Source organism: Ambystoma mexicanum, chromosome 11, assembly GCF_040938575.1.
Source record: "Ambystoma mexicanum isolate Mex_15411 chromosome 11, UKY_AmexF1_1, whole genome shotgun sequence".
NCBI classification, from domain to species: domain Eukaryota; kingdom Metazoa; phylum Chordata; class Amphibia; order Caudata; family Ambystomatidae; genus Ambystoma; species Ambystoma mexicanum.
In genome coordinates this window covers 848,064,138-848,085,995 of record NC_090934.1, presented here as the reverse complement: position 1 = coordinate 848,085,995, position 21,858 = coordinate 848,064,138, and the positions used below count along the sequence as shown (strand labels likewise).

General features: G+C 46.1%; 1 protein-coding gene across 3 annotated transcripts in view; it reads left to right on the top strand.

Annotated features, from left to right (window-relative positions):
• The window catches only part of LOC138503813 (protein phosphatase 1 regulatory subunit 12A-like), a 977,826-nt gene that overhangs the window by 885,326 nt on the left and 70,642 nt on the right, over nucleotides 1-21,858 (top strand). For 2 of the 3 annotated variants that reach the window (XM_069623833.1, XM_069623831.1), the window contains exons 10-13: nucleotides 7,562-7,753; nucleotides 8,458-8,558; nucleotides 8,918-9,100; nucleotides 10,683-10,796. In XM_069623833.1, coding sequence (XP_069479934.1) covers nucleotides 7,562-7,753; nucleotides 8,458-8,558; nucleotides 8,918-9,100; nucleotides 10,683-10,796 — 590 coding nt within the window. The remainder of the gene's footprint in view (nucleotides 1-7,561; nucleotides 7,754-8,457; nucleotides 8,559-8,917; nucleotides 9,101-10,682; nucleotides 10,797-21,858) is intronic. The other variant, XM_069623832.1, reaches the window with a different exon arrangement.

Below are 21,858 nucleotides of genomic sequence, written 5' to 3'. Positions count from 1 at the left end.
TCGTTCCAGTTCCTCCTCTCTTGCTCTGGTTTAGCGGTCACGTGGTAGTCCGTCTATGCTGTTTCAGCTAAACTTTCCTAATTGTTCTTCTTGTCAGCGACGCTTCGCTAGGGTGGATCCCCATCCTCTGTGCTTAGTGTTTGGGTCCGGATCACCGGTGGGACTCGTGTTTTTATTGTGACTCCCTTTCGGTCTGGGTGCTTCAACGTCGTTTGGAGCGGTGGGAGGAGGTGTTTCAACGTACTCCCCGGCGCATTTTCAGACTTTCATCGACGAAAAATAAAAAAGCCTGGTGAGTTTGTTACTTTTTAGGGCACCCCAGCCGGGGGACTCCATCCTGGGGTCTTCCCGGTCTGGGAGGAGCATCAAAAGCTCTGTTACCGGGGCTAGCCCTGAGGTGCCTTCCAGGCCTAAAAATGTTACCAGAGTTTTCTCCGAGGGCATCCGTAAGGGGCCTGTTGATATCAGATTACATTCTGAGGCCCCTCCTGTGGGGGCTGTTTGTGGGCCCATTTCGACTGAGGCATCGGGTACTGGAGCTTGCTTCGAGGTCTCCTTACTTGGAGCTTCCCGTAAAATCACTGGGGTAAACCTTGAGACCAGAAAGTTCGAGGCCCCTCGTGAGGGGGTTTTCACCGGACTTGGGTCCGAGGCCCGTCATTTAGGTGCTAAGGTGACCAACAGTTCTGAGAGACCAGTTAAGGTCTTGCAGGTGAGTTATGATCCTCATCGTTCCCGCTCTTGTGGAGACACCAGTTCTGTTGCGGGGGCACGGAGTGAGGTCGTAGACCGCAATCCCTCTGATACCGGCAGTGCTGAGGTCCTTCCATTTGAAGGCTAGTTTGGCTGTTACAATGTCACAGAAACATTCTAGGCCACACAGTACCGGCTCGGCCGAGGTTCCTTGTGTTAAGGCTAAAATGAAGACCCCTGACCCACCTGTGGGGATCCCTGTTTCACTTCCACACGTGTCGCAATTCTCCTCAGGTGCCGACAAAATGGCGACCGTTCCCGCCAAAACCACGGTGGCCATTTTGGATACAACCCTTACAACTACGCCATCGGCCCTAGGTGTAGGAGGTACTTTGTCAGGTGAACATCGGTTTCCTTGTGCACATCCATTTCTTCCAGTTTATTACTGGAACGCTCGAATGCCTCTACCGTACAATGTCTCGCTGCCGGTGGCATCGGCACCCTTAATTTATGTGGACAACAGTGGGGAAGGGCCCTCTTGGCAACCCTCTCCCTTACGCCCCTGGAATTATTCCCCTCATGAGAGGCCTCCTCCTGTCACGCCCAAGTCATCGGCGGAGGACGCCTCTTTTGGCAAGTTTCAAAAACTGATGCGTTCGGACCCCATGAAGGAGTATTTTCAAGGCTTGTTCAGGGAGATATGCCCGCCTGCACCGACGGTTCCGGCTGCGGTTCCTATGCCTCCGCCGGCACCACCTTTACAGGCTGGGCCTCCCCCTACTCTTCCACCCCCGCCTCCGTTGTCCCCAGTGGACAAGGCTGTTGTGGTGCCTGATGTGACTCAACCTGATCTGGACCTATCGGACGATCTACAGGGAGATCAGGACAGCGAAGACCAGCCCCGCTCTGTTAGAGCTTTTCATGACCGGGTGCGGGACATGTGTCTGTTAGACGTTCCAGTACCTAAGGCACCCGCTCTGCAGGAGGGCGTGCTTTCGGGGAGTTCACCTTCTCTCCTTCGGAGTGTACCAGCTTGTTCTTGCAGAAGGACGTTTTGGCTGAGGTCCGTAAAGTTTGGGAGAAGCCACAATCTGGACTGTTTGTCAACAAGAAGATTGACGCGCACTACAGGCTCTATTCTTCAGAAGAAGTGGCCTTGGCGTCGTGTCCGCCCCCCTCCTCCAGGGTAGTGGCGGCAGCCACTTTGCAATCCAGACCTGCGTCATCCTCTTCTTCGACGGCTACACAGGTTCTGGCCAAGGAAGATAAACTTCTGCATTCCCTTGGGAGGAAGATTTTCGCTAACTCAGCTCTGCAGCTGCGTCAAGCCAATGCAGAACTGGTTTTAGCAGGGGCGAATATGAAAATGTGGAAAGGTCTGTCGGAGTTTGAGGAGTTTATTCCCGTTGAAAAGTTGGAAGATTTCAAAGCGGGGTTGTCAGATGCCGGCGCAGGATCTCCTGGAGGCTGCGGCGCACCACGTCGACACCTCGGCCAGAGGCCTTATGCTTGGTGTGGATACCTCCTCGTCAAGCTTGGTTGCATGCCACCAAGTTCTTTAAGGAGGTGCAGGATAAGGTTTTGGACCTGCCTTTCTATGGCAAGGAGCTCTTTCACTCCTCAGCGGACGTGGAGCTGACCAAAACGAAGGACAGCACTCAGACCGCCAAGTCCTTGTCTGTCCTGCTTAAACCTCCTTTCAGGACACCGAGGTTGTTGTCAAACCCTCGTCCTTCCTCTGGTTTCAGGTTTTTTTCAGATCGGAAATCCCGCAGGGTTGACACTCCTTTGGGAAACTCCCGCCAAAGGCAGTAGCAGAGTTGTTTTTTCTCCCGCTCTTCAACCTCCTCCTCAGGTTCAGGTGGTGCTGCCACCGACAAACCAGCAAAATGAGGGTTTTCTGCGCTCGCACGAGACCCCGTGGGAGGACGCATTGCGTCTCATTGGGAGGCGTGGCAGACCATCACTGAGGACCGGTGGGTCTTGTCAGTCGCTCGGTCGGGCTTCCGCTTCCCCCTACCCCACCCTTCAATCCTCCCTTCCAGCAGTCTGGATCGCCCTCCCTCAGAGCCGAGATTCAGAAGTTGCTGGATCTCAGGGCGGTGTAACCTGTTCCTCTAGGGGAGCGAGGGGAGGGCTTCTATTCCCGACTGTTTACGGTGCCCAAACCCAACCAGGCTGGCCTGCGCACCATCCTAGACCTTTCCCAGTTCAATCTCTCTCTACCCCAAGAGAAATTCAAGATGGTCACGTCTGGTCAGATAAAGTCCTCCTTACAAAAGGGCGATTGGCTCAGCGTGGTGGACCTCCAGGATGCGTATATGCATATCCTGATCTGGAATCCTCATCGGAGATACCTAAGGCTTTCTGTGGGGAAGGAGCACTTCCAGTTCCGAGTGCTCCCTTTTGGCCTCAGCTCGGCACTCCGTGTCTTTACAAAGATGTTTGTTATCGCATCTTATCTTCTGCTACAGGGTATACATGTGTATGCTTATTTGGACGATTGGCTGCTGCGCAGTCCTTGTCCGCTGAAAGCCTCGAGCAATCTTCAGTCTCTCCTCCAGCTTCTGTTTCGCCTTGGGCTGTCGGTGAACTGGCGGAAATCTTCCTTGATGGTCTTTCAGGACCTGATTTTCCTGGGTTTTCTTTGGAACACGATCAACTGCAGAGTTTACCTGACCGGGGACAGAATGGCGGATCTGTTGGCCACGTTTCAGATGTTTGCGCAGTCGGAGAGCATGTCGGCCTGGTAGTTCCAGAGGCTTCTGGGCCTCATGGCCTTGTGTGTATTGGCTCTTGCCCTTGCTCGACTCAAGATGAGGCGGACGCAGATGTCTCTTCGGATTTCTTGGCGTCAGGCTGTGGATCCGGACTCCCAAGATAATATCGATCCCGGCTTTCATGAGAATGGACTTGGTGTGGTGGTCATCTCTCAGCAACCTGTCGGTGGGTGCGGATTTCCAGGACCCTGCTCCGATGGTGACGATCACGACGGACTCCTCCCTTCTGGGGTGGGGTGCGACGTTGGATCTTCTTCAGGTCTCCGACCTCTGGTCGCCGCAAGACAAGTTCCTTCATATAAATCATCTGGAGCTTCTGGCGATTTTCCTGGCGCTCAAGGCGTTCAGGCCGGTCATTGCCGACAAAGTGGTTCGTGTCCGCACGGACAATGTGGTGTCCATGTTTTACATCAACAAGCAGGGGGGTACCAAATCTCCTCCTCTTGTGGATCTGGCCATTCAGATTTGGGAATGGGCGGTTCAGCATGGTGTCTGGCTGGTGGCAGTACACATCCCGAGCCAGCTGAACGTCACAGCAGATGCCCTCAGCCGACTAACAATGGTCAGCTACGAGTGGGAATTGAAAGCGGAGGTTCTCTTGCAGATATTCCTGTGTTGGGGCACTCTGGAAGTGGACCTCTTTGCGACATCGGCAAACAAGAAACTTCCTCTGTATGCCTCCAGAAACAGAGTGGGAGCTTCCTCTCTGGGTGATGCTCTCGAGATCCCATGGCACAACATGAGTGCCTATGCTTTCCCGCCTCTGCCTCTGATTCATCGGACGATTTGCAAGCTGAAGAACACAGTCAATTGTTCTCTTCTGCTCATAGCTCCGTGGTGGCCGGCCAGGTTCTGTTTCTCAGAGCTTCAACATCTGTCGGTGTGTGCACCGATCAGGCTTCCGCTAGTTCCCGATCTGCTTCACCAGAGAGATCGACAGCTGTGGGACCCCTCCCCACAATCGTTCAGCTTGGCGACATGGTGCCTGAGTTCAGATCTTTAGAACATCTAACCTGTCTGCTGACAGCATGCGCATAATTCAGGCAGCCAGGAAGCCTTCGTCAAGGTCGCAGTATAAGAGCAGGTGGCTTTGGTTCTGTCACTGGTGCTTAGCCAAACAGCTGGACCCCAGGGTGGCTACGATTGACACAGCATTGTCCTTTGTCTCTCATCTTGCAGAGTCAGGCATTCATGTTCTGTCATGCAGGACTTATCTTTCGCTGTGGCCGCTTACCTATCCACGGACCAGTGCTCTTTCTTACTGTCGAACCCAGTGATTAAACGGCACTTTGCGGGTCTTATTCGTCTTTTTCCACCTGTTCGCAGACCGCATCAGACGTGTGATCTGAACATGGTTCTTACAGCCTTTTGCCATAAGCCTTTTGAACCAATGGCAACGGTAGATCTTAAGTACCTTTCATGGAAGGTGGCTTTTTTGGTCGCCGTGACCTCGGCAAGGCGAGTGAGCGAGCTCCAAGCTTTGTCAGTGGAGCATTCCTTCTTGGTTTTCAACAAGGATAAGGTTGTCCTTAGGACGAATCCTTCTTTCTTGCCAAAGGTGGTTTCTGATTTCCATCTAAATCAGTCAATCTCGCTGCCCGTCTTCTTCCCAAACCCGGCTTCGGAAGCCCGAGAGGGTTTTGCATTGCCTGGATGTGAGGAGAGCGCCTAAGTTCTATCTAGACAGAAATTCTGAATTTAGGAGTTCCTCTCAACTTTTGGTAACCTTTGGTAACCCGCAGGGCAAGCCGGCCTCCAAAGCTACTATCTCCAGATGGATTGCTGCCTGTATTAGAGTCTTACACTGTCCAAGGTCTACAGCCTCCTAAAGGGATTCATGCTCATCTGGTGTGGGGCAAGGCAGCTGCAGTTGCCTTTCAAAAGTATTTCCCCTAGGAGGCCATTGTGAAAGCGGCTACTTGGGCCTCCCCATCGGCTTTTTGTAAACATTACTGCTTGGACTTGAGCTCCAGAACTGATGCTCAGTTTGGGCAGGCTGTGCTGAAAAAACTTTTTCAGTAAGGGGGTTTCCATCCACCCGTAGATCCTGTGAGGAGTGCTTGGGAATCTCCCATAAGTATGGAGGAAAGGGGACGGGACGTAGGAGTATTACCAGGTTACTCACCGTAGTGACCACCTTGCTCCTAATACATAGTCCTCTTTCCTCCATACGCCCACCCGCCGTCCCCTCTAATAAGGTTCCTATATTATTGATTAAAGGTCTCTGACCTGGCGATAGAAAAGGACTGATGGGCGATGCGCTGGGCGGTGCTGAGAAGGGTGGGGTTACGAGCGCGTGCGGTGCCCCGCGTAAAAAGAGAGGAAGGACACATTTTTAAAAAATTCAATGCTTTTTATAAAGTGCTCCGGTCCCGTCCCACAGGACGGAGGAATGTCCCATAAGTATGGAGGAAAGGACTATGGACTAGCAGTAAGGTGGTCACTACGATGAGTAACCTGGTAATTCTCCATCGTCCGATGATAAAGTACTACTCAGCCAAAATAGTCAAAATATTATTGTATGGCCTAGAAGCCAAACCACAGTTATGGGACCTAAATTGGTCCAAGTTGGAAGGCAGAATCTGGAGGGAGGCTTTAAATCGGCCATGGAGCACCCCTGGGTGGCATCTGCGCTATGAACTGGGACTAAAATCCCTAGGTTGTTTAGCAGAATGGAAACTGGTATCTCTTCTAAGAGATTGTAAATCCCAAACTAGGCTTCCTTTATGAGGATATCAAGGCACATCATGGCCATCTAAAATCTAGTAGCCTACGGAGACTAGAATTTAGGGTGGGAACTGTGTTAACTAAAATAGGCTCAGACTTTGAAATTCTAATCAGCAATCCCCTGAAGGTGAAACGGGAGTTGGAACTATTGGACTGAATAGAAACTGCCCGGAAAATAAGATCACTCCCACAAAATACATTTTTGGTTGTTGACAAAAAGCTAGGATTCTTCCCGCAATACCTAGAAAAATTCCCAGATGACAAGATTAGGAACAATTTTCTGAGGGCTAGCCTTAATAAACTGCCAACTGGGGAGATCCTAGACATCCGAAAACAGGGGGCTCAAGCTGTGAAATACTGTGAGGGCTGTGCGGTCCCATTAAATCAGTCCCTCCGGCACTTATTAATGGAATGTGGAGGAACTTGGGCTCCGAGGGTAAAAAAAACTAGGAAGATTTGTGGATAGGATTGAATGGTTAACATCAGAGAAGATTTGGCATAGAATGATATCGGGGCACAAAGTACAGTTGACAGCAGCAGTGGTTGATCTATCAAGGTCATTAAACCTCCTAAGCTAAAGTTAACATCAAGGGAGGCAGAGCTGGGGGGCATTAGACAACAATGTTAAAAATTAACCCTGTTTCAGAAAACCATGATTCAGGCGATATGGATGAACTTTTAAAGAGCCAGAGACAAAAGAGGGTTGGGAAAAGTTTGGGGGGAGAAACGCAAGTTTAGTTGGGAGGGAAGGGGTGCCTTCCCTGTAATGTGAGGTACTGGGCCTCCCTACTATCCAGGCTTCTCCTTCCTAAACTACGGTGATTGGGTTGGCTCTCTGGTGTTTTATTGTAAAGATGAATTGTGAAGAACTATATTTTGCACCAAATTGTAAAGGTTTGTTCTATTGTATTTAGACTGCAAACCAAACACAATTAAAAACAAAAAAAACAAACATTGCACACAATGGATTTGCACCTGGCTATACTGCTCAGACCATTTTGAAATGAACTCCATAATTGCAAGGTAAGTAGATGTCTTTTATATCACAGTACGTCTAGCTGCTGATTACTCGGCTATGGTTTGTAAAATGTATACTACACTTCTGCTACGCTGAGTTTTTTTTTCTTTTGAAACATTTGCGTATTGCATCATATGTATACTACAAAGTTTAATTTAACATGAATGTGTTTAGTTAGTGTCTAGTCAGGATACAGAATAATATATTTGTTCAGTAAACACCCAGAAGGAGAAATTCCCAAAACGAATTTGTGGCCTTGGATCCATATCCTTTTTTCAAATATCAATGTCCTTCTGCTCCCATACCTTCCAACTTACATTTGTCTCCTAATTACATCTCATAGGCTTCTGCATCCAAAGAGGAAGATAAGTCTGGGCCTCCTCCTGGGGCTTGGCGCAACAACCTTCGCAAAACTGGCAGCCAAGGTACCCTCACCACAGCTACTGCTCTGCCAGAGGAGCCAAAGGTAAAAGATGGTGGGCTTCCGAAATCTGCCTCCAGCCCCAGACTTGCAAGTGAACTTACTGACACACGGGTACGTTCATGCTGTGCTGCGTGTAAATGGAATCACATCCTTGCAGTGTTGGTGGTCAAATGAGCCTTGTCTATTGTAAAAGGAGATATTGATAGCACAGCGATATTAATAATGCAGACATCAGAGTTGGAAACCTTATTCTGCTGAAGCTGGTGGGCAGACCTGGACTAACAGTACTGCAGCAATGAGACCTCGTAAACCAACCTGCTTTGCCTTTCATTAATATTCAGGGTGGACATGCATTCTCACTGTCCTGCTGTGTGGTTGTTAGGTGCTGCTTCAATCTTAAGGTTTCTGTTATTTTTTTTTAGTAAGTTCGAAGTCTTATCCTTTTATCCTCCTCATAATGCAATACCTATATTCATTGCAGGGGTTACTCTATTAATCTTGAACTTTTATTCGTCCTGCCCTGCCTTAAGTTAAATCTCAGTTTAAATTATAAGGAAGCACCTCCAGATTCCCTTCCTCATAGAGCTGTTCATTCTGTTGATCTTGCTGGTTTTGTTCTGGCTAATTATTTTGTGTGAGTTTGTGGCTCAGTTGTTTACCTTGTTTGGTAGTGGGCCACCTTGGAGTATGGATGTGTATCCTTCACATCAGTATTGCACTGGCTCCTCAGGCTTTACGTGCGAGTGTTATTTGTCATCTGTTCCTGCTTTTTTAAGTCTAGACTTGGAATGTGAATGAATATATCTTTCTTCTAGCAGAGTAAAGAGGCCCCAGAGCCTCGGTTGGCACGGGTCCCCCCTACTCCGACAAGGCGCTTATTTGGTAACCAGGAAAGCAGTCAGGAGATGACGAACAAGTGAGTGGCCTGGATTCTCTCTCCCTCCACTCATTCCGCTTCCAATATACACCCTTTTCTTGCCATCTATGCTTGACGGATATCCGTGAACATTCCGGGGGAGGGGGGACGAATTGAGAAATGAACGAATTTATTTTGACTGAAAAACTAAAATTACTTTTTGCTTTTTTTGCTTCTTTTTTAATAATGGGGGAGACACCCGCACCCCTCTACCCTTACCCCACCCGCCTATTTACTATAAATATACACAAATATCTACCATTTTCGGTCAAATAAATTCGGTCATTTCTCCCTCGTTTTTTTTGTATTCGTTTTTTTTCCACAAATTCGACGCTTGACACTGTGTGTGTATTCCTCAGGGATTCTCTTTCTCAGGTTTCTCGAAGTGGGTCCTACACACGTCTCCGTCAGGGTAGTGAGAGTGCAGACACAACTGCGGGCTTGAATCGCACTACATCACAAGCAAGGAGGTTTGGTGAATCGGAAGGAGGACTGAAAGAGCCCAGTCAGCCAGCAGGCAGCAGTTCGACCTACATCAGGAGGTAGGAGACCTGGGACAAAGGCATTAGTAGCTAAGAGAGATGTGTTTAAAGTTAAGTGAATGACTTGGAGGTTGAAAGGATTTTTCTTTTTATCCTCACAAAGAACAGTATTTGAAATGTTGGCACAGTGGTAAGGACTCCAGAGAAGGACTGAGTGTTTTGGGATCCTTGTTGATAGAGAGCAGAGTGTAAGCTTCTAGGTGCCTTAACCAGTTTATGGGCTTCTTGGGGGCAGCGTTTGGACTCACTGTGAACAACCACCACCATTCTGAGTTTGGCATTCCGTGAGGCATTACCCAGGAGGCACTGCAAGGATTACAGTTTAGTGTCCCGATCACCATTGGCACAGTGGAGGCGATGCAGGAGCAGAGTCAGACATTTTCTGGACACGGAATCCGCAGAAATAACGTAATACAAAAAAAAGGAAGAAATGACCGACATGTTTATTGTTTTTGAAATGTTGGTACTTTTTAATTAAAATATAGGTGTGTCGTGGGGTAAGGGTATTAGTTAAGGTAGTGGGTGAGTGGGAAGGGTGCTGGGCGTCTCCCCCCTCATATTATTAGCAAATGAAGTACAAAAAGTAAAGTCATTTTTGTTTTTAGGTCCCAAAAATGCAGTCATTTCTCCATTCGTTTTTTTTCTAGTTTTTTTCATGGACATCCCATGGGCACTACTATAGAATTTCATGTCTTGGTGCCTGACCCATAGGTTGGGATCTGTAGGGGATAGGGGGTCAATAGTTTGGCTATATGCATGTAAAGTTTAGCATCCCTTGGGGGATAAACTAGACCTTTTGGATTCCAAAGGGCAAGGACACAGTTTCCGTATCCTATGAGTAGGTGTTGTGGATCATGTGTGTAAATGATAGGATTTGGAATCCCCAGGGAAAGGGCCAGAGATTGAGTCCTCTGGAAATGGGATGTGATTTCAGGGATAGAATTTGGGTTAATTAGGGTAGTAAATTGGCAATCCGTGGGGATCGATGCCACAGTCTCACAACCTGAGGTAACGGGTCAAAGTCTGGACTCGTTAGGAACTCTCATAAAGACTGTGGGCTAGGCACCATGTCAACACAGACGACAACAAAGGATTCCCTTCAAGCAGGTAACCAACTAAGATCCTGGGGGTATGGTTTTCACATTGGGATCCGTTAGAGCATGGCTATATTTTATGCTTACTGGAAGCAGTGGCCATAATTTGGTCTATACTGGGGCTGGGCCAAGGTGTGGTCCATTGGACAGAGTTCTGACCTTTTGGATGCCTGGGACCAGGGGTTAGAGTTTGGGCAACATTACTTCTAGTATTTCCATAACCATTTTTACCAAACCATGTAAACCCTAATAAAATAGCATAGAGTAATTGTAAACGTGTTTAACAAAAAAGGATTTGAGTTGCTTAAGTATCATGAAGACAGAGGTTGACTTTGGGAACATATGGACCTGATATGTGTTGCCATTGATGATGTCCAGATTCTGTGATCACACTGTCAATTGACGAGTTAGATGTGGTGTGCAATTTGAGATACTGAAACTGAGTTTGGGATCTAGTTGTTTTACTTTATTATATGGTGCATTTTCAGTTCTTCATATGGTCGTAGGACAGAGGAGCCAATTTCTCCATCAACAGTAACAACAATTCCGACTCCACTATCAGCAACCCAGACAGCGTCCACGGCAGGAATCACCTCCTCTCGGTGAGACTACAGGTCTATACTGTCTGTCTTGTTTTGTACGTGTTTGGTCTCATGGTTATGGATCTGTCTTTATTGTATATCTTTTATGCTAGATGGAATTTAAGTTCACCTATGTCATGTCATTTGCACAGCTTTGTAGCGCTAGTGATCCTCTGTGATTGTGGTATTCACAAGCTGCCTTCTCACTTCATATGTATCTGAGGGTTAGTGAGAGCATAGTCTTGGGAGGGGATCGGAAACCTAACAACTCTCGCCATCACCTTATGGTCTGGGTTTCTAGAAATGGTTTCTGAATGTTTGTGTGATTCTTATACTATGGTGTTGATCATGGGGTTGTGGTGCATATAGGATTCTGCATCTCCTTGTGGAAATGGGACATGGTGTATCGCAGTGGGTGTCTGAGCTTAATCTCGGTGGGAGTGGGGGCTATAGAGCTGTTAAACTTCCCAATTTGTTCCAGTCTCTCATGGTGTAAATTCAGTAGTCAATAGTTGAGCCTTAACATGGGCCATAGTCAGAGAGTTTATCTGAGCAGAAGGTGGGAGGGAGGATGGTCCTGCCAGGCAATCGAAAACCTCATGGCCATCCTCCTCTAAGTCCAATCCAATTTTGTTGTGGGGATATTTTGGGGTCACTGCACATTTTTGCACGTTGGCAGACGCTGTGTGCTGACACCTTTTCCATATTTTTTAACATCGGTTTGTTATTTTTTCCATCTTAATGCAGTGTGGCTGAAGTGTTGTTTTAATTAATACTTTTTTGTTGATCTGTGTGAATTCTGTCTGGTTTTGTCCGACATGTCACTTGGTTACCTCGCCTCCCTTATTCTAGTATTGTCTCTCTGCCCTTCCTTTGTTGTTGACCTGGTTTTCTCATGTATTGCCCTTCTTTCTTGGTGATCTGGTTCTTTCTCCCTCTCTGTGTTCTGGTTCTCTCTCTCTCTCTCTGTGATTTGGTTCTCTCACTCTCACATCACTAGGTTTCCCTGTTTCTCTTGCTGACTTGGTCCTCTCTCCCTCTTGATCTGGTTCTCCCTCTTGCTGATTTATTCTTGTTGGCCTGTTTCTGTCTGTTGCTGAGCGTGTTTAGTCTCTCGCATTGGTTAAATTTGATAGATATATTATAGTGTAGTAGTTTTGTATACTGTTTATGCCACCTCTCTGCAGTGCAGAACAGTGAGCTGGTTCATTGTCACTTAAGCAGCGACAAGCTGGTTTCCTGCTTCTTGAGCATGGAAGCTGAAAGGTGTATAATTTGTAAGTAACAAATGTGAACGCGTTCAAATAACAGCATGGCTTCCCCTCAGAATGCAACACACCACTTTCGGGAATCAGCGGTTAAAGCCCAGGTCCCCCTCCCTGGCAATCCACATGAGACAATAGTCACTCAGACCAAGGTACTTTTAAGTGCCCTCAAACACTTAATGTCTCCAGACCTGGCTCTCTATGGGTTTGGTCCTGGGGTCCTATATTGATGCACTGAAAACATGGGCATGCACTGATAGGATTGTGAGGATCACCAAGTGTAGTCTTGGTGGTTTCAGCTGAGTGTTTGGCAGATCAGCTGGTGTCTCAGAGGAAGGGTCTTCTGACTCTATTCCAGGGTCTTTCTGATTGCTCCCCAATGTCCTCGGTCTGGCTGTTCTGCTCACGCCTCTGTAACTATCTCACTCATTTGAATTCTTTCTCTCCTCTCTCCCTATCTTCACTACTACATCCTTCCTTACTCTGCACTCCTATAACTTCAACACTCTGTTTGTACCTCCTCCCGCCACCTCTGGTCTGCCAGATGGAGGGTGCATCTTTGGCACCTTCCTTCTCTTTCTTCCTGTCTAGGCTTCCCCTTTGGTCTTCTCATTTTTCAGCCTCTGCTATGCTTCCCTTACTGAACCCTACCTGGGGTGTTTACCATCTTTCCTTATCTCCTCCCCAAATAGTCTCACTGCCTCCTACTGTTTGTGGGGTGTTCCCCTCTTCCTTCCTTCTGTGCCATTCACCAGTTCTCCCCCTTTTCTTTAATCACCTCCTTGTACTAGGGTTCTCACGTTATCTTTCTCCAGCCTTTTAGGTACCACTTTCCGACCTCCTAAGTCTCTCTGCCCATTCTCTGGGGTGTCTCTCTCTCTCTCTCCTCAACCACTTGGCATTTATTCTCCCCATCCTCGGGGGTGGGGGTGGGGGTGTCTCTCCCTCCCCAACCTCTGGGGCCTCTCTTGCCAACATGAGATTTTCCTCTCCCAACCTCTGCGGCTTTTCCTCTCCCCAACCTTGTGAGAGTGGAATGGGGGTGGATGCTGTTCCTCTTTTCCGCTCCCCAACTTTGGGGCGCTGGGTGATTTTTCTCTCTCCAACCTCTTGGAGGGTGTTGGAGGTGGAGGGCAATCTGTCTTGAAAGTAAAGTGCTGAACATTCAAAAACAAAAATAGCCTACCTTCTACTATGCCCAACATCACATATGTTTTGCAATACATTGGTAAATTCCATGAGTCAAACAGATCAGATTCCACTATAAATTCAAGGTAAATGCTTAATTTCCTTCACATTTTTTATTAGCACCTGAGCATAAAGAACGATGAACAAATTAAATACTTTGTTAGATAGAAGTTTTGTGATGACCCAATGAGTTCACAATAATATGTTCAAGAGTTAACCGGCCAGAAATAATGCAAATGTTCAGTAAAGTAATGCAAATCTGTGACCAAGAAGCATAGAGAAAAAACATGGGAACATTATATGAATTAATTCAGCATTACATTTGTGACAGGACCAACACATATCACTATTGGCCATTAAAACTTGAAATTCTCTGTGGTGTATAGAGTGATGAATTAATTAAAAACAAAGATTGAGTTAAGTTAGACTCAATTCTGACTTTTAATACAAGGTTGCACATTTTCTCTCAAGAATCTGAGAAGATATTAAATGCCCCATCCTGTTACCATAATAGTTCAATTTTTGATTTTAATTCACTAGGTTTCGAATGTCGAGACTATATCCAGATTGGGGGGCTGCAACGCCAATCCTCCTCTTCACCAAACAAGTCCTGATGGAGTGAATGGCACTGTAAACCCTCACTTAAGATTTTGTGAGGCCAAAGGGGAATACACTGCACTGTAGAGTCCAAGTTACGGTTGCTGGCAGGATCGCCTAGAAAACAAACCGATTAGGCACCGGTCTGAATCCTGGGTCCCACAGGGTCCCGCAGGACTCTGGTCACAGTGCTTGTGCAAAGAATTCAAAAGGAAAGAAGGAAAAATCCATGGTTAACAGGGTAATGTTACAACAAGAGAAAAGATTACAGCAGGCACAAGCACACACTGGGTCATCAACAGCAATGCAACTGCTACACTGTCCTAGGAAATCGTGTGGCGAATGCTGCATGCAGCACTGGAAGCAAATTCTAATCTGGCTAAGCATTGCAGACCTCGGAGGAAAGGACCTTCCAGCAATAGTGTGAGGAGAATAGGGAAAATGGCCGAACAGTGGCAGAACAACACACATGGCCCTAAACACAGGGTGGAGCCGAGCCGAAAGGAGAGAGCAGAGGGGCAGGAAGGAAAAACAAAAAGGCGAGGGGCAGATTCCAAAGTAACAGGGAATAGTTCCCAGACCAAGCACACTACAAAAGAGCTTCAAGCTAAAACAAGGACATTGCCAAACACCAAGACACCTCTTGTCTGCCTTAAGAACCTAACTCCACCTGCCTAACCCAGAAGTGCTTCTACTTCCTGTATGTGTCAGTCTACCCATCCGTTATCTTGGAGTGGGCTTCCTTGTCTATATGTCACAATCAAAAGCATCCACCACACACGTAGGCCGTGAGCACATATTATCATTTTTTTAAATCCCAAGTTGTTCTGATCTGTCCATACATTTTTGTTCTCTGTTTTTCTCCCCCCTCTCGCTCTCCCTCTCTTGCTCCCATTCTCCCCACCCCTTCAGTGCCCCCTTCTCACCTCCCTCTCGCTTTCTCTCTCACTCTGTCTCTCTGGCTCTCTCTCATGTTTTCCTGTTATTTCCGACCTGTATTGACTCTTACTCTGCCTGCAATGTATTGTTATTTGTGGGACTCATTGTATTATTTCTATTCCAAACCCAGGGCCTCCTCTTTTCCACCCCTTCTTTGTCTTTTAAGCCTGTAGTTGCTGGTTGATCTACAAGGCCAATGTAATGAGCTCTGCCATCTTTGTAAGGCAGTTCAGTAAGTGCTAGAAAGGCATTGATTTCCTACCGGACCCCTGTATAGAAGACTGCTGTATCATCAGTCCACTGTGCTATAGAGACTAATTGCTTGAATCTAGCAACATATGCTACAATTTCCCCAGACCCCTGATAGAGTTTTAGAATCTCCATTTAGGATGCATGTTTACCTCATTTTAGTTTGAACTGATCTGTAAATTTTGCCAGACAAATCACAATCTTTCAAACAAGGCTCTTGTGTGATTCAATGGGTTTCTCTTACCAATGCAACTTTATTCAGATAATATATATGCTACCTTAGCTTCCTCAGCGGCATACCGTAGCGGTTCAGCCACAAACCGCCAAAGGTTGTGACTAAACTGTGATTGACATTGTGCCAAAAAGACTTCATATGTTTGAGTCCCCTGTATGTTCCTCTGGGATAACCAAAACTGTGTTAGTTGTGTCGGTATGTCTTCCCATAGTGCTCTGAGAGCCAGCTGGTGTGCAGAAGTGCTTCCTGTACTATTTGTGCACCATTTTAGCCTTGGCAAACTGTTAGGACTGTGTCCTTTGCAGAGCTGCACCCCTGTCTTCCCCGCCCAAGTCTCAAGGAAGTGACAGGTATTATATAAACCTTCCCTCAAGAACTAGTGTCGGTGGAAAGGTGAACCCACTTCAGTGCAGAGCCACAGCTCTATTGATGGAAGGTCCAGCTAAACAACAGCAAACCTATCTGGCATGGGCCTGAATCCTTAAGTCCACTCAACACCATGCCCTCGTCTTTGCTTATGTTCCGGGAAAAATACAAGATTTACCTCACTGGGTCCCACAGGACTCTGGTCATAGTGCTGTTGCAACAAATTAAACCAGGAGAAGTTAGGCCAACAGGGTAAAAAACTATCTTACTAGGATCGATAATACTTGAGGACCTTCAAAGCAAGGACCTTACAATAATAGTGCAAGCGGAACAAAGAATGCTCCTAGGAGAACTCAGGAAGTGCCAGATCAACTTGTGCAAACGTAAGCATGGGGAGGAGCTGGGATCTGAAAGGAAGGAAGAACAAGTAGATGGCATGGGGCAGAATCCAAAATATCAAGGAAAAGTTCCCAGACAAAACACACTACCAAAGAGCTCAAACCACGACGTTGCCAAGCACCAGGCCACCATCTTGTCTACCTTAGGAACGTATCGCCACTTCTCTGACCTGGAATTGCTTTTACTTTTTTTTTTAGAGTCAAAAGCGAACCATAAAGTAGCCCTTTTGCGCAATTTACTAGTATTCAAAATTTACCAAACATTTATAGCATTATCAAGATCTGAATACGAGTCAATATTCACAATTGTCCAGATGAAAGGAATGTTGTAACTGAGTGAAGTAGCATGATTAAATAGTTGATTAACTGTGAACATTCATTTGTTATTCAAGGATTCCCAGTATACAGATCTATTATGAATCTTAATTTCTTTTATTGAATCATACAACACATCCTTAAAGAGAGACATCAACACAGTTCATGCCGATGAAATTCCCTGACTAATGTTTGCAAGAAAGGGAACAGCTTTTCAGTTGCAAAGGAGGAGAAGCAATTTCAGTCCAGATCGCTGAATATATGAATGGTTGCCCTTATATGAAAAAGCCTTATGATATTTGTAAATCTGGATCAGTCTCATCAACATTCCATGGAAATGGTAAATCGCCTCGTTTTGCTAGAAATAAACTTAAATTACCCAAGTGTAAAGGAGAGTTGAATTTCTTTTGGCTAAGTGACCTAGAACAACACCAGCAATGTCTGAGGACCCAAAGAGCCTCAGAAGCATACTCATGAACTTTCTCAACTGCCAGAACACAAAGTTGTGGCTATTGACAGTAGCTTGCAAGACCCAATAGCCACACATAAATCACTATAACAAAACACAGAATCAGGCAGTGAACACTACCATAATTTTGTATTTGTATACATTGAGGAACCAGGATGTCATTTCAAACATAAATGATGTGCAGAGTAAACAGCTGGCAGAGACTGTCCCGGATTGGGGTGACTTTAGAAGATGCATATTGGGCTGGATTAGGTAAATTGATTGCTGCAGGGGTAATGTGGGTACATAAAACAGTCACAGGATAATAAAACATAAATATTATGACATTAACAGCTTAGTCAGTATTTACATAATTACAATTTACATAGCTTAAACCTGTAAGAGGAACGCAAGGGAGATGTGTAAGGCTGTCTGTTGGAATACAGAGGGTATGGAGGCCCCTTCAGTGGCCAGCAGGTGGAATTTGAAACTCGTTTTGAACAGTTCAATAATTAAATGGCTTAGATGCTGTGGATGAGCATTGCAGTGGAGTGTTCTGAGTTGCTAAAAAGTAGGCCAGCGGGAAGGGGTGTGGTAACAGGTTGCAGAGTGACAATAAGTGGAGAGTCTGAGTGGAAGTGGTCAGTAGAGTGCAGACATCAAGCTAGTGAGAGGTTGGGGGTGGTGAGGGAGGGTGCACCATGGATGGATTTGAACATGAGGTTAGGAGCAGCAACATAAAGCGATTTTTCGACGACCATCCCGCACAATGGCAGTGGTGTTAGAGGTGGAGAAGGATCTTGAGAACTAGAGTAAAGATTAGAGTTTTAGTTTAGTTAAGATATGGATATATTTTTCTAATGTTGACGTTGATCCTGGCTATGCTGGCAGTGACTCTGATGATCTGCAAGTTTCAGGTTGCTATCGGAGACCCACAAAGTGCAAGCCATGATTGAGGTCTTGAGGACGTCAAGGGGAACTGACATGAGAAGGGAGAAGAGTGGTTGTTGTTGGAGGTTGGAGAAAGATTATTTCTGTCTTAGGATATGAGCATAAGACAGTATAAAGTCATCTAGGGGTGCCTGCATTTAGGCAGTTGGTTGTATGTAGAGATCGGAAGTAGGCAAATAACAAGGGGTGTCTTGGGAGTCCTCTGCCAGACATTAGTCCGGGTTATGAGAGCCTTACCCAGAGTCTTTACCTCACTATCTTTCACAGAGGAGAAATATCCAAAACATATCAGTATTTGTCCTGCCCTGGGGCAGTCCAGCACCAAAATGCTAGGCAATGTGTTTCGGTCTGGTTGGACCTCATCAGTAGGGTGCTGCTGTGCCTCTCTAAGAATAGTGAGCAATTGTGCATAAAGTTCAATATAAGAAGACTTTTATTATCATTAATGATTTGTAACCTAATGTGTGGACCACAACATCCATTAATTCATCCAGTTAATCTTAACTCGACCCTACAGCGTGAAGGAACCTCTTAACCTGAGGACTACCAATGACCACAATGTCCTGAAAAGCCACTTGGCGCTGCACACAGCAAAGTCCTTGCCAGAACCCGCACACTGCAATGTGGCATTCTGAGTAACTAGCAGAAATGGTGAGAACCAGCTTCTGGCTCTAGTGGTTGCCAGTGCTCTTGGTGTCATGTGCTTCTATCTGTGTCAGATCCTCCCACTGACTGGGCAGTGCGCCTTACCAAGGATCATGGATTTCTTTTTTTTTTTTTGCATTTTAGTTTATTTAAACATTTAGCAATCTCTTAGTTTCATCAGTGAGGTTAAAAAGATAATTCTTCAGTTTAACTAAAAGTTTCCTGAGCTTGACAATTTTTCCAGGCATTCTTTTAGAAACTTAAGTGCTTATCTTCAAGGAAGTTTTCTCACCTCTTAAAATATGTCCAACCATTCCTCCGTTGATGTGTTTGGGGCTTCTTCCACAAATTTTGCTAAGAAAAGTGTTCTCATTGAAGTTCGGGCCGGACAGCGTGTATAAATATGTTGCAGATTTTCCAACAAACCCTTGATTTTGCAAAATCTGCATGTTCGATCTCGACGAGAGAATCTCTTTTGTTGCATGGAGGTTTAATCTGATTCTCATTAAATGGCATTTGTAGTATGGATCTGGGAATTTGGTTAGATATAATAGTAATCTCCCCAATGCTTTTGTTTAGTTAGTTAAGTTCTTAAACATCTTGTGTTTAGTTGATTATTCGCAAGTTAGGATCCAAGCGTTTTCCTGTAGTTTTCGCTTAACCCCATTTGGGTTAGATCACAGTTCCTCAATTGAGACACTTAAATCTTCCAATAAGTCTCTACATGCCAAATTCCAGCTTTTTCCCACACTCTTGGGTTTGTTTTCTGTCTCTGCTTTAAGGTCAGAATTGTTGTTCGCAGAGCCTCTTTTGTACACAATGTCGGATCTTTCCATTCAGCTCTTGCTTTCAATGATGTAAGCCCCAGTTCTTTTCTTATAATCTGGGTTGGCACCGACTTTGGGAGCCCCAGTACCTTTTTCAAAAAAGTACTCTCTAGGCTGGCCCAATGTTGCTCACCTTAGTCCCGTAGAATTCCAGTATAGGTAGCGTTGAAAAACGACAGTACTTCCTTTTCAGGCTGAGTGCTTGATTGACCCGAAAGTGATGGACCTCAACAGTGCTCTTAAAAATTCTCATCCCCAGATATGATTCCACTCTTTCAATTAAAGTAGTGTCCAGGAACCATTTGAACGTTTGCCTCTTCTTGCCTCTGCCACGCCCTAAAGTTAGGATTTTAGTATTGGCAATGTTAATTTGCACGTCATTCTCCAAGACATGCTTTTTAAAAAATATATAAATATTTAATTTTTTGTTTTATTGCAAATTTTGGTACATCATGACAGTAAACCATATGGACAGGAAAATCAAACCACAATGGACAAAGACCTCCCATGCCCCTTAATTAATACCCCTCTTTCCACCCCCGCCTCCTGGTTCCCACACCCCTACCCCATGGAACCGGAATCTTCTTTAGCTAAATAGAATCACCATTAAGAACCTTCAGCTGACTTGAGGTAGCGAGCATTGTAATTATGTAAAGCACTTGTGTCCTTGGCCGCCGCATGGCTGTTTTATCACATCATGAGGTGCTGCCTAGCTGAAAATAGTCCCCAGGGTGAAGCTCACCACATTTGCTTCGAGTCCGGCCGAAAAGTCCTTTTACAATCAACCCTTGTTCTTGCAGTTTTCTACATTCCCGTTTTCAAATATTTGCTAGTGAATTCCCCCCATATCCTCTCATGCGGAGCTGCCCTGCCATGCAGCCCACCAGTTATTCTTGCCATGATGCATATATTCAGGGCCTCGTTGATCCAATCCCTTTTAAATGGGGTCTCAGCACATTTCCACTTCATCACTAGGTAGGCCCATGCTGCGAGCAGCAGGGGTGCTGCCAGCCCAGTCAATCTACTCAGTTCTCCCTCCACTTCCTCCATGCCAAACAAGATCAGGATGGCAATTTGGTTCGGGGATCCCTTATAGGTTTTTGATCCATCCCAGGACTTAATCCTAAAATACTTGTATATGAGGGCAACCGCACCAAATATGCCGAAAATCAGCTCTAGTCCCACAAAAGCACCAGCAGAAGGGGCTCACAGCCTGAAACATCTTTGAGAGCCTGACAGGGTATTATTGCCACCTATGGAGGAGCTTGATGGAATACAATTTGTGTTGACTCAGGATCGATGTCTGAGAGGCCCACCTACATAATCTTCTCCAGAGCGCTGGATCCATTTCCCTCTCCATGTCACTTTCCCACCTCGGTCTCAATTTCTCCGGGGACCTGCTCCCAGCGACTACCAGTTCCCCATACATAGCCGAAATCAACCCCTTCATGTCTGTATTTTTGTCTAAGAGTTTCTCGAAGGGGGTAAGGTCCCTCTGTATCCTGTCCCTCCATGCTCCCTCCGTTTTCACCCCCTTTAGTTGAAAGTATGAGAACACTGAGAGAGTCCCTATGCCCAGTGCCCCGTCCAGGTCAGTTATGGTAAAAAAATCAGTATCGGTTTCGTTTCTGATCTGGCATTTCAAATGCTCGTCCTCCTTGAACACATTCTGTAGGTTACATCCAGGGCAGATCCTGAACAGTTTGCCGGGAGTCGAGCTTCCCTTCTCCTGGGCCATGACCTCTAGTCTGCGAGGTAGGCCTCAGAAACTTCTGGAATCCTCCAAGAAGCGTAACTCGATGAAAACTTCACCCTTGAGTGGGATCGAAAAATCCAAAACGGTTGACCGTTGATCGGTAGTAAAAACGGTGGAGCTTGAGGCTCGATTAAACCGAAAAATGAGAAATCTCTTTGAAAAAGCGCAAAAATGCAGTAAAAGCTCGAGAGCTATAGCACGAGGACTCCCAACACTCGAACATGTGGTAAAAATCCGAGGATGGCTGCCAGGGGTGGGGCTCAGGGAGAGGGCAGTCATTGGCTGGGGGCAGTATGACCCAGAGACCAGTGATTGGTTACTACTAAGAAAGACAGATCAGAAACAAAACTGATACTGATTTTTTCTTTACCGAGGATTCCCAGCCTGACGACGGGGAATATTCATGAGCATGTGAATCCTGCCAGACCCATGCTGGAGAACAGTTATAGGTAAGTAACTTGTTCCATAACCGCCCTTATCGCACGGAAGAAGGCTTCAGGGACCTGGATCGGGAGCATCTGGAACGCATAGAGGAACCTCGGGAGGCATACTATCTTGGGGCATTGAGGTGGCTGAGCCATGATATAGTCAATGCATTCCTTTTGACCAGATCTGCCTGATATTTAGACAGCAGTTGGGGGTAAGTTAGCCTCAAATAGGTCTCCGGTGTCTGTCCCTCCTGAGGTTGATCCCCAAGTATTTAAGTGTGCCCAGATTAACATGCACCCCTAATGGGGTAAACCTATTAATGTCACCAACCCTGTCCCTATCCAGGGGGAAAAGCACTGATTTTGCCCTATTAATCTTAAAACCAGAGAGGCCTCCGTGCAGCTCAATCAACTGAATTACCCTGGGTATGGAGGTTAAGGGGTGCCTCATGTGCAAGAGTAGAGCTGCATATAAT